Source organism: Haliotis rubra, unplaced genomic scaffold, assembly GCF_003918875.1.
Source record: "Haliotis rubra isolate DU_JTF1 unplaced genomic scaffold, ASM391887v1 Scf269, whole genome shotgun sequence".
NCBI classification, from domain to species: domain Eukaryota; kingdom Metazoa; phylum Mollusca; class Gastropoda; order Lepetellida; family Haliotidae; genus Haliotis; species Haliotis rubra.
The window spans coordinates 1,303,936-1,319,022 of record NW_025766769.1 but is presented as its reverse complement, the minus strand read 5'-3'; the positions used below and the strand labels follow the sequence as shown (position 1 = coordinate 1,319,022).

The 15,087-nt window shown below is 44.0% G+C and overlaps 3 protein-coding genes across 9 annotated transcripts in view; all 3 read right to left on the bottom strand.

Annotated features, from left to right (window-relative positions):
• Nucleotides 1-281: 281 nt before the first annotated feature.
• On the bottom strand, nucleotides 282-1,106 carry LOC124280493 (splicing factor 3A subunit 2-like). Its single transcript, XM_046716432.1, has one exon. It carries the CDS (start codon nucleotides 1,104-1,106, stop codon nucleotides 282-284), a length of 825 nt encoding a protein of 274 aa, XP_046572388.1.
• Nucleotides 1,107-3,712: 2,606 nt separating this feature from the next.
• LOC124280492 (bactericidal permeability-increasing protein-like) overlaps nucleotides 3,713-15,087 on the bottom strand; it is a 32,035-nt gene continuing 20,660 nt past the window's right edge. The window contains exons 12-17 of the mRNA XM_046716430.1: nucleotides 14,500-14,647; nucleotides 12,399-12,466; nucleotides 10,265-10,307; nucleotides 8,051-8,114; nucleotides 7,537-7,613; nucleotides 3,713-6,338 (exon numbers count right to left, since the gene is read on the bottom strand). Coding sequence (XP_046572386.1) covers nucleotides 6,183-6,338; nucleotides 7,537-7,613; nucleotides 8,051-8,114; nucleotides 10,265-10,307; nucleotides 12,399-12,466; nucleotides 14,500-14,647 — 556 coding nt within the window. The 3' untranslated portion in view covers nucleotides 3,713-6,182. The remainder of the gene's footprint in view (nucleotides 6,339-7,536; nucleotides 7,614-8,050; nucleotides 8,115-10,264; nucleotides 10,308-12,398; nucleotides 12,467-14,499; nucleotides 14,648-15,087) is intronic.
• Nucleotides 10,314-11,687, bottom strand: LOC124280527. 7 transcript variants are annotated; one of them, XM_046716477.1, is made up of 5 exons: nucleotides 11,327-11,687; nucleotides 11,172-11,198; nucleotides 10,966-11,127; nucleotides 10,571-10,651; nucleotides 10,314-10,408 (listed from the first exon to the last, which is right to left on the bottom strand). In XM_046716477.1, the coding sequence occupies exons 1-5, from the start codon at nucleotides 11,583-11,585 to the stop codon at nucleotides 10,383-10,385; spliced, it is 555 nt and encodes a 184-aa protein (XP_046572433.1). In that variant the 5' UTR covers nucleotides 11,586-11,687; the 3' UTR covers nucleotides 10,314-10,382. The 7 variants fall into 7 exon arrangements, 3 of the variants coding, with proteins under 3 accessions (XP_046572433.1, XP_046572434.1, XP_046572435.1); XM_046716478.1 differs by having other exon boundaries at nucleotides 11,172-11,225; nucleotides 11,354-11,687; XM_046716479.1 differs by lacking the exon at nucleotides 11,172-11,198 and having other exon boundaries at nucleotides 11,354-11,687.

The window sequence follows — 15,087 nt, the reverse complement described above, 5'->3', positions numbered from 1 at the left end:
ATTGTCATATGAAAGACAGGTTTAGTAACATTTCGTAATGAATACGAAACTTTACATTACACTGTTGAGCGCCTTTTCGTTTGAGAATGTCAAATTTAATGGTTTGTTTACTTCATTCAAGTATGCTACACTTAAACAACAAAATTTCGTTTCATGGAAAATCTGATTTTTACAATCGAGAATTATTTGTAATCCTCCGTTCAATTTATTTTCGATTATTTTCGATAATCGGAACACCACTAGGAAGAGGCCAGAGGGGAAAGGTGACCAAGATAGGCTGTCTAGGCCGAGACATGATGGGTCGGGGAGACTGGTTCTGTACCCGGGTAGGCTGTGTAGGCCGTGACATGATGGGTCGGGGGAACTGGTTCTGTACCCGGGTAGGCTGTGTAGGCCGAGACATGATGGGTCGGGTGGACTGGTTCTGTACCCGGGTAGGCTGTGTAGACCGAGACATGATGGGTCGGGTGGACTGGTTCTGTACCCGGGTAGGCTGTGTAGGCCGAGACATGATGGGTCGGGTGGACTGGTTCTGTACCCGGGTAGGCTGTGTAGGCCGTGACATGATGGGTCGGGGGAACTGGTTCTGTACCTGGGTAGGCTGTGTAGGCCGAGACATGATGGGTCGGGTGGACTGGTTCTGTACCCGGGTAGGCTGTGTAGGCCGAGACATGATGGGTCGGGTGGACTGGTTCTGTACCCGGGTAGGCTGTGTAGGCCGAGACATGATGGGTCGGGTGGACTGGTTCTGTACCCGGGTAGGCTGTGTAGGCCGAGACATGATGGGTCGGGTGGACTGGTTCTGTACCCGGGTAGGCTGTGTAGGCAGAGACATGATGGGTCGGGTGGACTGGTTCTGTACCCGGGTAGGCTGTGTAGGCCGAGACATGATGGGTCGGGGTGGACTGGTTCTGTACCGGGTAGGCTGTGTAGGCGAGAGACATGATGGGTCGGGTGGACTGGTTCTGTACCCGGGTAGGCTGTGTAGGCAGAGACATGATGGGTCGGGTGGACTGGTTCTGTACCTGGGTAGGCTGTGTAGGCCAAGTCATGATGGGTCGGGTGGACTGGTTCTGTACCCGGGTAGGCTGTGTAGGCAGAGACATGATGGGTCGGGTGGACTGGTTCTGTACCGGGTAGGCTGTGTAGGCGAGACATGATGGTGGGTCGGGTGGACTGGTTCTGTACCTGGGTAGGCTGTGTAGGCCAAGTCATGATGGGTCGGGTGGACTGGTTCTGTACCCGGGTAGGCTGTGTAGGCCGAGACATGATGGGTCAGGTGGACTGGTTCTGTACCTGGGTAAGCTGTGTAGGCAGAGAAACAATGGGTCGGGGGACTGGTTCAGTACCCGGGTAGGCTGTGTAGGCCGAGACATGATGGGTCGGGTGGACTGGTTCTGTACCTGGGTAGGCTGTGTAGGCCGAGACATGATGGGTCGGGGGAACTGGTTCTGTACCCGGGTAGGCTGTGTAGGCCGAGACATGATGGGTCAGGTGGACTGGTTCTGTACCTGGGTAAGCTGTGTAGGCAGAGAAATAATGGGTTGGGGGGACTTGTTCGGTACCCGGTTAGGCTGTGTAGGCTGAGACATGATGGGTCGGGTGGACTGGTTCTGTACCTGGGTAAGCTGTGTAGGCCGAGACATGATGGGTCGGGTGGACTGGTTCTGTACCTGGGTAGGCTGTGTAGGCCGAGACATGATGGGTCGGGTGGACTGGTTCTGTACCCGGGTAAGCTGTGTAGGCCGAGACATAATGGGTCGGGTGGACTGGTTCTGTACCTGGGTAGGCTGTGTAGGCAGAGACATGATGAGTCGGGTGGACTGGTTCTGTACTGGCGTAGGCTGTGTCTCCCGGACATTTCAGGGTGTGAGTGCATGAGTAACCCAATAACATGATGGGTCGGGTGGACTGGTTCTGTACCAGGGTAGGCTGTGTCTCATGGACAGTTCAGGGTGTGAGCGTATGAGTAACCCTATAACATGATGAGTCGGGTGGACTGACTCTGTACCAGGGTAGGCTGTGTCTCCCGGACAGCTCAGGATGTGAGTGTATGAGTAACCCTATAACATGATGAGTCGGGTGGACTGACTCTGTACCAGGGTAGGCTGTGTCTCCCGGACAGCTCAGGATGTGAGTGTATGAGTAACCCTATAACATGATGGGTTGGGTGGACTGGTTCTGTACCTGGGTAGGCTGTGTCTCCCGGACAGCTCAGGATGTGAGTGTATGAGTAACCCTATAACATGATGAGTCGGGTGGACTGGTTCTGTACCTGGGTAGGCTGTGTCTCCCGGACAGCTCAGGATGTGAGTGCATTAGTAACCCTATAACATGACGAGTCGGGTGGACTGGTTCTGTACCTGGGTAGGCTGTGTCTCATGGACAGTTCAGGGTGTGAGTTAGTGAGTAACCCTATAACATGATGGGTTGGGTGGACTGGTTCTGTACCAGGGTAGGCTGTGTCTCCCGGGCAGCTCAGGGTGTGAGTTAGTGAGTAACCCTATAACATGATGGGTCGGGTGGACTGGTTCTGTACCAGGGTAGGCTGTGTCTCCTGGACAGCTCAGGGTGTGAGTGTATGAGTAACCCTATAACATGATGGGTCGGGTGGACTGGCTCTGTACCAGGGTAGGCTGTGTCTCCCGGGCAGCTCAGGGTGTGAGTGTATGAGTAACCCTATAACACGATGGGTTGGGTGGACTGGCTCTGTACCAGGGTAGGCTGTGTCTCCCGGGCAGCTCAGGGTGTGAGTTAGTGAGTAACCCTATAACATGATGGGTCGGATGGACTGGTTCTGTACCAGGGTAGACTGTGTCTCCCGGGCAGCTCAGGGTGTGAGTGCATGAGTAACCCTATAACACGATGGGTTGGGTGGACTGGTTCTGTACCAGGGTAGGCTGTGTCTCCCGGACAGTTCAGGGTGTGAGTGTATGAGTAACCCTATAACATGATGAGTCGGGTGGACTGGTTCTGTATCTGGGTAGGCTGTGTCTCCCGGACAGCTCAGGGTGTGAGTGTATGAGTAACCCTATAACATGATGAGTCGGGTGGACTGACTCTGTACCAGGGTAGGCTGTGTCTCCCGGACAGCTCAGGATGTGAGTGCATGAGTAACCCTATAACATGATGGGTCGGGTGGACTGGCTCTGTACCAGGGTAGGCTGTGTCTCACGGACAGCTCAGGGTGTGAGTGTATGAGTAACCCTATAACATGATGGGTCGGGTGGACTGGCTCTGTACCAGGGTAGGCTGTGTCTCCCGGGCAGCTCAGGGTGTGAGTTAGTGAGTAACCCTATAACATGATGGGTCGGGTGGACTGGTTCTGTACCAGGGTAGGCTGTGTCTCCCGGACAGCTCAGGGCGTGAGTGTATGAGTAACCCTATAACACGATGGGTCGGGTGGACTGGTTCTGTATCAGGGTAGGCTGTGTCTCCCGGACAGCTCAGGGTGTGAGTGTATGAGTAACCCTATAACACGATGGGTTGGGTGGACTGGTTCTGTATCAGGGTAGGCTGTGTCTCCCGGACAGTTCAGGGTGTGAGTGTATGAGTAACCCTATAACTCCAAATGTGAAGCTATTTCTGATGTTGTCACCTGGTACCTATACCTATACAACACACCCTTCATGTCTGGTTTCTTTGGTAATATTCTGCAGGTCACCTTCCTCTGTTCTCAGTGCATGCCCGATATAGTACTCAAACAATGTAGCTGAAGCAACATAGTTTATTATGAAAATACTTCAAGTCAATGAAAGACACACATAAGAAATATACAGTGTATTGCATAGATGTTGTTTCAAGTAGACTGACACACACCAGGTTGGTGGGACCAGAATCATTAATACCTCACACTTTGTCAATACCTTCACCATTAATACCTCACACTTTGCCAATACCTTCAGCACTAAGATTTTTGTTGCTAAGAACTCAAAAAGACATAACACTAAGATTTTGTTGGAATATAATCCATAAATTCTGTCCAATAAAAATTCTGAGCAACCTTAAAAACAAAAAAAGGAAGAATAATTTGGGGTTTGAATTCATTCCTTCAATTTTGTTCAACATTTGGATTAAATAATGTAATGTAGTCTGTGTAATGAGAGATTTTTAAAAAAGTACATTTATGTCACCATATGTTGGTAATTACAACTGTTTAAAAGGGTCAGAGGGCATTCATAGCCAACCCCTTGCTCCCATGTATAAAAAGATCAATATTAAGAAGTAATGCATTTGACTTATCACAGAAAACGTTCACATCTTTTACCTATGCATACAAGTTCACTGAAAAATGTGACATTAAAATAAACTATTCAGTTCTTTTATATTCCATTAATTGTTAAATTAAAAGTTTAAGTGTTTTAAATTCTGTTCCACCACCAATATATATCTAAAATATTTGATCATCTCTAAAGAACTAAAAGGAAGTATTCTGCTATGAATGTTTCTGGGAGACACAACATCTGATATGTCACCCCACACTGTACATGGTAACCACACTACATCAGCTGCAGGTTACCCCACCCCACATGGTAACCCACACCACCCAGGTTACCCCACCCCACACAGTACATGGTAACCTCACCTGACTACAGCAGCTGCAGTTACCCCACCCCACACAGTACATGGTAACCTCACCTGACTACAGCAGCTGCAGGTTACCCCAAACCCCTCATACAATCAGGATGAAAACAGCTAGGAAGGTATTTATTTAATTTTAATGCCAAACAATATTCTGTCTCAGACCAATACCAAACCAAAGATATATGTCATAAGGAAAACATAAAAACCACCACATCCACAAAGGAGAACATAAACCTGCGAGACTCCCTCTCCCTATATAAGACAAGTTTAGATGTGTACCAGACACTCTTGGATTGTATGAGAAAGAAGAATTTGACTGAGATATGCCTTCCAATATGGTTTAATTATTATAAAACAATAATGCCACAAAAATACATTAGAATTTCTTCTTTTTAATTTAGGCTCAAATTTATAAAATAAAAAAATATATCTGGTTTTGAAGGGGTAAGTGAGAAAATAACTAGCCTCCATAGTATCAAAAGCCAGAACATGACCAAGAACACATCAACACTTTCGTACACTGCATCATAATATGAATGTGTCCTGGAGATACACAGCAAGGTTCTGTAAAATAGGATTACTTTTAAATATTATCCTTTACAGCTACAGGATTAACACACAAATATCTGGGTAAATATATCTCCCTCAATATATCACCACACGATAGTATATCAAAAGTGAGATTCATCTTCACACAAATTCATTTCACAAATTTCAGATTCTACTCCTTCAAGACCATAGGAATATTTACACCTTGAGCGAGATTCCACGGAGAGTTTGATACTATTGATACCCTACAACATATCACCAGTCATCCTGGAGAACATCACTGCAGTGATGTCATATGAGGAACGATTTTCAGTTAGTTGTATAGAAAGTGTGTAGCGGGTGAGAATTGTGCACTGTTGTCAAAAAGGTCGATTTAAGTTAATTAAAGACCGAAGTGAGTAGTTTTAATGACGGGGTTTCATTTATAGCGATGCCAGTTAGTGATTTATGTATTTGTAACCCCTAGAGTATATGCGATCTTTAAAGCTGATAAATGGAATGTTATTTATAGAAATATACAGTTGTATGGGAAACCAAAAATATATATTTATCCCCCTGTGACCAGCAATAAACACTCCTGGACACAGGTAAAAATGACAGAATGCTGGATTAATGGAGATTGTTTGCAATCCTACCTACAAAATAGTGATTAAAGCACAAGTGACTGTTAGACTTAAAGGTTCCACAAATATGCTGGTATGTAAGTACATGACCGTCACTAGATCTATCGTTACTGACGCAGGGTGTTGGAAAACAGGAAATATTGTTGTCTACTACTGCGTGACAAACAGAGAAAATATCTGAACATAGATTTGAGAATTTAAATAATGCTGATGCTGACAGCAGGTGACCACTGGCTCCCACTGCACCCAGAAAGATTGTTTGACAACCCTGTTTATTTCTAAAATATCTTTTTCAAAGTCAATTATTAAACATTTGACCTTTTTCCTTTATTTAGATATTGTGAAATATATTTAGTGTCTAGTTCAGATGCATCTTCTGAACAGATCTGTAACAATGAGAGACAAGGATGCAGGATATAGGGCAAGTTAGATCTGGTTGGAAACTGGCTGTTTCCGTCCCACAACTTTGAACGTCATCGCACGGTCACGGGTTGTGTTGGGGAGATTTGCCTTGTTAAGGCGAAGATCATCCTCATCAGTGCTTGGAGAGTAGGACAGGTCGGTGGAGACGAGAAGTGCTCCCTGAAAACAGTAGTTACAGTCCTTCATATTTAGGGGAATATGCAGTCTAAGTAAACTTAGGCTCAGTATTATTCATTACACTGCTATACTGAGTCTAACAAAACCTAGTAGAAGGTCGCATCAGCTAACCTTTGAGGGACCTATGACTGTCCAATCAAACTGATCAAAATCAATCGAGCTGATTTAACCAATCAGACAACGACTACTTGTTAGGGTTCGGCACGACTTACAAAACAGTTTTGGGATTTTCTCTGCCCTGGTCGCTGACACTGATCTATCAACAAACTCCGCATAAAACACAGATATTTGACCTGCATTATATACGCTTATGGGTTTCTAATGACATTGTTACTATTTGCTTATATTTTCGCAAGATGACATCCTTGAATATCAACAAAAACGCTATTTTCAGCGACTGTTTATTTATTGCGTGTATCACTCGGAAGCGATCATGCTGAAAATAGCATTAGGAATTGTTCGAGTTTTTAGGTAAAGGTTCAAACAGTATGTGCGAATGTTAACTTTTCGCAATTTGGTAAGCTGTGTTCTGATTGGTCAGTTCAAAAGGTTAGCTGATGCGACCTTCTACTAGGTTTTGTTAGACTCAGTATAGCAGTGTAATGAATAATACTGAGCCTAAGTTTACTGGGGGAATATGGAGAGGGATAGAAAGAGAAAAACTGCAGATCCTTAAAAGAGCAGTACTATTTTGATGTCACAGGAGATTTTGATACTTTCTCCAGTCGTCCTGAAATGATGCAGCATCAATAGCTAATTATCACTGAGTTTAGATGTCTGAGTTCTACCCAGTCCAAGAGTGTGGCATGTCATTACCTGCACCGTTACATCACAACACCAAAGTCTTTCATGCCAGACATGTTGCGGAGACAGCTCAAAGTCCCATGTCAGGATAAACCTGATACATTGCTTCTTACATCACCACGGCCTTCATATTGACCAGGGTGCCGTTGTACAAAACAACCTTAGCGCTAAGGCTACCTTAAGTCTACGTTAATGAATGTGAGTTACGGTAACCTTAGCGCTAAGATCGCTTTGTACAACGGCACCCAGTACTGACCATGTCGCTACCACGCTTATCATATGGGAACAGGGTGCTGGCATAGCACCAGGGTGTTTGGAAGATGCAGCATATCACCTGCTGGTTACCATGGTTACTAAGTGACCTGATTGCACCAACCTTGAGAAGGGTGAGATGAGCATTGGTGAAGTGGATGTTGTCTGTTACAGGCAGAACCAGTCCTTTCTGTCCCTGGGCTACAACATACAACAACAACATGGGCACCCGGTGGGATAAAGTCATGTGACTATTACCCTCTAGCACCTAACAGGCAGCTTGGGTTGTCTGGGGTAATAATAATCAGATTTTTTGGGCACTTTGAGCATGCATTGTGCGTGGAGCAATGAGCATGATAAATGGACTAGTATTAACAGACTGTACAACATACAACAATACACTATACAACATAAATACATGCCTTGTTTCAGGCATATCAATTTCTTTTTATTCCTTATACAACATTCCAAGAAACATCAGGTGAAAGGAGCAGCAATTAGCTCTGAAACATCCTGTAGAAAACTAAAAACAATTTGCTTTACACAGGTTATAGAGCATAACCTATTTGCTCTTCCCGCCAGGAAGTAATTAATGCATTAATGCATTTGTTAACTAAGGACTCGGCTGCCAAACTCACCGTTAAGCTGTGGAAGGACAAACAGATTGATAGCAGTGTTCATCACCAGCTGGAGGGCTGTAGACTGCAACACAAATATAGCCAATCAAAATATCGGCCTGACAACCTTCAGCAACTTCATCTAGATGCCTTCTAATACAGAGGCAGTGTTTGAAACAGATCATGAGTTGGACAACACTATCTTGTTTACCATATTCGCTGTATAAACGGCCCTGCTCCATGAAGCATCTCTGGGTCAAGTCTGTAGCTATTCTTTATGAACTGTGACGGCATCATCCTGACAGTCGCTACTGTCCTGTCAATATTACATCCAGACACAACCATGTAGACGGGGGAAATATACTTCCTTCCAAAACTTTAGACTCACTAGTGTAAATATAGCCACTTACTTCAGTCAACTGTTCTAAACTAAATTTTCGAAAATATTCCATACTGTTTAGGAGTGCTGTTTACACATGACCTGATGTATTGTAAAACAAATTCAAAACGTTTAAAAGATTATTGTCATGAGTTCAATAAATGATAAAAATCAGTGAAAATTTGTGAATTCTGAACAAAACTTTACACCAAATTGCAGCTGTTCCCATGCACAATATTTGAACATGCTTTTCAGCAAAATGATACATGATCCTCGTGCAATTCATCTGCATAAGATTTGCAGTTGGTTCCCCCAAGTTAGTGGAGAAATCAATCTTCGATGTGTATTAAGTGAGTCTAAACTTTTGAAAGAAGGTATAGTTGACCAGAAACTAGTATTGAAACAGTTTATTGTATAGGTATCCACCTGCCTATCATAGTCTTAGATGCAGGTAAGAGATAATGAGGAGGTCTGGCTTGGTGGAGAGAATGTTTTTGTTCCCTTGATGGCATTGGTCCAACTACTTGTTGATCACAGTATCAGTCCGTGGACTGGTAACATGTTGATCACAGTATCAGTCCGTGGACTGGTAACATGTTGACCACAGTATCAGTCCATGGGTTGGTGACTTGTTGATCACAGTATCAGTCCATGGACTGGTGACATGCTGACTACAGTGTCTGACTGACTGGTGGTATCACATGTTGCTGATCACAGTATCAGTCCATGGACTGGTGATGTTGATCAGTATCAATCCATGGACTGGACTGGATCTCTGTATCAGTGTTGGCGACTTGTTGATCACAGTATCAGTCCATGGTGACTTGCTGATGTATCAGTCCGTTGGTGACATGTTGATCACAGTATCAGTCCACTGGTGACATGTTGATCACATGTATCATGGTGGACTGGTGACTTGTTGATCACAGTATCAGTCCATGGACTGGTGACATGTTGATCACAGTATCAGTCCGTGGACTGGTGACATGTTGACCACAGTATCAGTCCATGGGCTGATGACTTGTTGATCACAGTATCAGTCCGTGGACTGGTGACTTGTTGATCACAGTATCAGTCCGTGGACTGGTGACTTGTTGATCACAGTATCAGTCCGTGGACTGGTGACTTGTTGATCACAGTATCAGTCCGTGGACTGGTGACTTGTTGATCACAGTATCAGTCCGTGGACTGGTGACTTGTTGATCACAGTATCAGTCCGTGGACTGGTGACTTGTTGATCACAGTATCAGTCCGTGGACTGGTGACTTGTTGATCACAGTATCAGTCCGTGGACTGGTGACTTGTTGATCACAGTATCAGTCCATGGACTGGTGACTTGTTGATCACAGTATCAGTCCATGGACTGGTGACTTGTTGATCACAGTATCAGTCCGTGGACTGGTGACTTGTTGATCACAGTATCAGTCCGTGGACTGGTGACTTGTTGATCACAGTATCAGTCCGTGGACTGGTGACTTGTTGATCACAGTATCAGTCAGTCAACCCCCAAAAGTACAAGAATCTCTTCTTTCTTGAGAAAGTGTAACCCCAAATACAACATATGTTACACTTACAGAAGTGTGGACTGTTGTGTTTTGATCGGGTAACAAGACAGGAAACTGAATTGTAACGAGCCAGATGGGTTGTTCTCGTAGTTACATCATCACAGGTGGTGAGATTCATAACATACCTTGAAGACTTTGCTTCAAATGCTACAATTTCTAATTTCTGCCACCATGGCTGAACAAGCTAAACAATTCTATTTAAGAAAAAGTATTATTGAATGGCTTGATTCTTCTTGTAATCTGAAAGAGCAAATGTCCGAACCTGAAGACTCACTTCAATAGATGACTTACCGACACTGGGCCAACAGTAGAGTTCTTCACATCCAGCTGGAGGCTGTGGACAAAACAAACTACAATGAGAACCACAAAGACTACAATGTCATAAATCAGGCATATACTCTGATAATGTTCATCCCACTCGCCCCTGTCTGTCACCTGTAAGAAGAGTCATCCAGTGATCACCTGTATGAAGACTCATTCAGTAATCACCTGTATGAATACTTATCCAGTTATCACCTGTATGAAGACTCATCTAGCAATCACCTGCATAAAGACTCATCCAACAATTACCTGTATGAAGACTCATACAGCAATGACCTGTATGAAGACTCATCCAGCAATCACCTGTATGAAGACTCATCCAGCAATAACCTGTATGAAGACTCATCCAGCAATCACCTGTATGAAGACTCATCCAGCAATTACCTGTATGAACTCATACAGCAATCACCTGTATGAAGTGATCACCTGTATGAAGACTCATCCAGCAATCACCTGTATGAAGACTCATCCAGCAATCACCTGTATGAAGACTCATCCAGTGATCACCTGTATGAAGACTCATCCAGTAATCACCTGTATGAAGACTCATCCAGTCACCTGTATGACATCCAGCAATATGAAGACTCATCCAGCAATCACCTGTATGAAGACCCATCCAGCAATTACCTGTATGAAGACTCATACAGCAATCACCTGTATGAAGTGATCACCTGTATGAAGACTCATCCAGTGATCACCTGTATGAAGACTCATCCAGTGATCACCTGTATGAAGACTCATCCAGTGATCACCTGTATGAAGACTCATCCAGCAATCACCTGTATGAAGACTCATCCAGTGATCACCTGTATGAAGACTCATCCAGTGATCACCTGTATGAATTGATCACCTGTATGAAGACCTATCCATTAATCACCTGTATGAAGACTCATCCAGCGATCACCTGTATGAAGACTCATCCAGTGATCACCTGTATGAAGACTCATCCAGTGATCACCTGTATGAAGGCTCATCCAGTGATCACCTGTATGAAGACCTCCATCCAGTGATCACATGAAGACTCCTGATCACCTGTATGAAGACTCATCCAGTGATCACCTGTATGAAGACTCATCCAGTGATCACCTGTATGAAGACTCATCCAGTGATCACCTGTATGAAGACTCATCCAGCAATCACCTGTATGAAGACTCATCCAGTGATCACCTGTATGAAGACTCATCCAGCAATCACCTGTATGAAGACTCATCCAGCGATCACCTGTATGAAGACTCATCCAGTGATCACCTGTATGAAGACTCATCCAGCGATCACCTGTATGAAGACTCATCCAGTGATCAATGAAAGTTATGTTTGAAAACACAACAAACAAATCAAAATGCAGGCATGACTTCAAGTATTCTGCTCATAGAATCCCTCAGAAATATAACTCAGATACAGTTAACTGTGTGATCAAATCAGCTACTTGTTAGATGTGTTTTAAATACCATCTGCAGTATATATTACAGATGCAGGAAATATAAGAGAAACATTGTGCAAAAGTAAAGATCACCTATGAGTTGATAGTTCATCATCATCATCATCATCATCATTGGATATCTATATAGAGCACATATCCACGCACTAGTACATGCTCAAGGCGCTGGTATTTTTACCCTCGATCATTGGATGTCAATCTCAACGGCACATCTTATTATCAATCTCAGCTCCCTGGGTATCATACAACTCTTGCTGCCACAAGGCGCACCGAGTTATTGCGGCTTTCCCATCCTTACGAGGTACCCATTCACAGCTGGGTGGACTGGGACACATAGTAACAGTACTTTGTCCAAGTTTACTGCTCGCTTGCTCTCAGATGGATCCCAGCTGGAAAAATAGCCACAAGAGCGGGCAATTCGCTATGCGGCCTGGCCTAGAGTTGGTCATGAATGACTTTGGGATACTATATCAACAGACAATAACTTCATGCTGATGCTAGCTCAAACTGAAAACCTGCATTTATCCAGGTAGTTGAGGGAGACAAAATAACACTCGATGCACATGTCATTTCTTATGAGCTAAAAGTTTAACAAAAATGCAACATCTGTCAGTTTGCTACTGGACGCCCTGGTTAGTCGGCTGAGAATGAACGCTGGATACCTACTTTGTACTGGTAATCTTCCCCTTCACAAGCTGTCTGTCTATGTTGGCAGTCACCTTGGCAACAAGCACCTGCAGAAATGTCATAGGAGGAGATGTCATTGTCCATTGTGTTAACATCACAGCAGTTGAAGAAACAAGTTTACTGGGTGATTCTAGACAGTAAACACTAAACACTCAGCTTCAATACTCCACTTTCCAATATATATCTGCTCAAATGTTCCAGACCAAGATACCTATATTATGTTAATACCATGGTCAGTATGTGCTTGAATTTTATTTGCTTCTCCCTTGGGAGCATTCAACCAAAGCTTTCTCATCAGAAGTCACATCTCATCCTATCTGGTAGCCATACACTGCTTCTGAACAGAGGCATATGTTGAACAAAGTTTAATGACCATCTCATCCTATTTGGTACCCATTCGGTACCCATTCAGTGCTGACTGAACAGAGGTATATGTTGAACAAAGTCACATGACCATCTCATCCTATCTGGTACCCATTCACTGAATGAGGGGTGTCTGTACACATACAGTGGAAGTTGTTTAACTGGCACTCATCAGGACACATACAGGTGGGAAGCTGTCTAAACCAGCACTTTATTACACATACAAAGGGGTGTCTGTACACATACAGTGGAAGTTGTTTAAACCGGTACTCATCAGGACACATACAGTGGAAGCTGTCTAAACCAGCACTCGTCAGGACACATACAGTGGAAGCTGTCTAAACCAGCACTCATCAGGACACATACAGTGGAAGCTGTCTAAACCGGCACTCATCGGGACACATACAGTGGAAGCTGTTTAAACCGGCACTCATCGGGACACATACAGTGGAAGTTGTTTAAACCGGCACTCATCGGGACACATACAGTGGAAGCTGTTTAAACCGGCACTCATCGGGACACATACAGTGGAAGCTGTCTAAACCAGCACTCGTCAGGACACATACAGTGGAAGTTGTTTAAACCGGCACTCATCGGGACACATACAGTGGAAGTTGTTTAAACCGGCACTCATTGGGACACATACAGTGGAAGTTGTTTAAACCGGCACTCATCGGGACACATACAGTGGAAGTGGAAGTGGAAGTTGTTTAAACCGGCACTCATTGGGACACATACAGTGGAAGTTGTTTAAACCGGCACTCATCGGGACACATACAGTGGAAGTTGTTTAAACCGGCACTCATCGGGACACATACAGTGGAAGTTGTTTAAACCGGCACTCATCGGGACACATACAGTGGAAGTTGTTTAAACCGGCACTCATTGGGACACATACAGTGGAAGTTGTTTAAACCGGCACTCATCGGGACACATACAGTGGAAGTTGTTTAAACCAGCACTCATTGGGACACATACAGTGGAAGCTGTCTAAACTGGCACTGAAGAAATAATCCGGTTTAGATAGCATGCCGGATAGCTGACACAGTTACCTACAACTAGAACTGAACTAGTTTTGTCACTCTCACATACATTGTACATTGTTGTATCAGGATGTTCTCTCAGTTACTGCACACATTAAATTATCTTTGTCGCCAACCATGTAGTTTCAATACAGGATTAATAGGTGACAATACACATCCCGCAAACTCCTCGCCCCACCAGATTAGACAGCGCTGATTATAGTATAAACACATATTCAGGTGGCTTATTTCATGCTGGGATCGGGAATTTACAGCTGCCGGATTGCGGAGCTTTTAAATGATATATATCAATATACAAGCCATAGACGGGACTGAGATTTTATGCCGATGTTGACAACTTGCTGGACAGCTACCAGTTTTGACAGCTTCAACTGAATTTTTTGGTGAACCTTTGGGAATTCTGGGTAGGAAACTACCAGTCCCCAGCAACTAATGCTGGACTTAAGGTGACCAGTTGGTCCTCAGGTCCCAGGTAGAAAGTGTATCATCCATCAGGGAGGAATACGGCTCCATCAATCACCAGATTGTTCAGTCCACATCTACTAATTCCAAGTTGTCATTTATCTGGAATACTGTGAAGTGTTGTTTTTGACAACAAGCAAGCAAGCAATGCACAGACCTAACTATATGTACAGCGGAGATGGTAAGCAATGCACAGACCTAACTGTACTTACAACAGAGATGGTAAGCAGGAAGGGAGTCTTTCCACTTGGAGTCTTGGCGTAGAGGTCAACGTTCCCACTGAAGTTCATGTTGATGAGGCCGCCAGTGATGGTGATGTTGGGAGGTGCAGTGGCGTGCATCCTCATCGTCACTTGACTGTTGACAGTGATATTACAGAGGTAACCCCCATTACCCCTACATGCCACTACCTACAGCTTACAACAACATAGTTTACGGTCTTGTTGCACTGTTAATCCCCTGCCTGTTACCTATTCCATACAATGGACTAACCCACTTAAGAGACATAACAACACACAGCTATAAGACTGAGAGAATGATTTTTAATGAAGGTTGATATCATCATTTGTCATCATCAAGATTTTAATAAGGATTAACAATAAGTTGTCATCATGATTAATTGATGAACATTAACAATTAATTGTTTAACATTCAATGTACATAGTACAGTGTTGATACCCATAGTACAGTGTTAGGGCTGTCGATGATGTCTATCAAACCTATCAGCATTCAAATCAAATCAGTTTAGATCAAAATAATAGTTTTGTTATATTGTCTTAATATCGAAGTTTTTGAATCGG

Bases quoted from the DNA above. Each gene is read 5' to 3' on its own strand.
- LOC124280527 (XM_046716477.1), bottom strand. From the start codon at position 11,585: ATGAGTCTTCATACAGGTGATCGCTGGATGAGTCTTCATACAGGTGAT. The intron at 10,652-10,965 runs GTGATCACTTCA...GTCTTCATACAG, and splicing joins CTGGATGAGTCTTCATACAG to GTGATTGCTGGATGAGTCTT. The intron at 10,409-10,570 runs GTCATTGCTGTA...CTCTTCTTACAG, and splicing joins CTGGATGAGTCTTCATACAG to GTGACAGACAGGGGCGAGTG.
- LOC124280493 (XM_046716432.1), bottom strand. From the start codon at position 1,106: ATGTCTCTGCCTACACAGCCTACCCGGGTACAGAACCAGTCCACCCGA.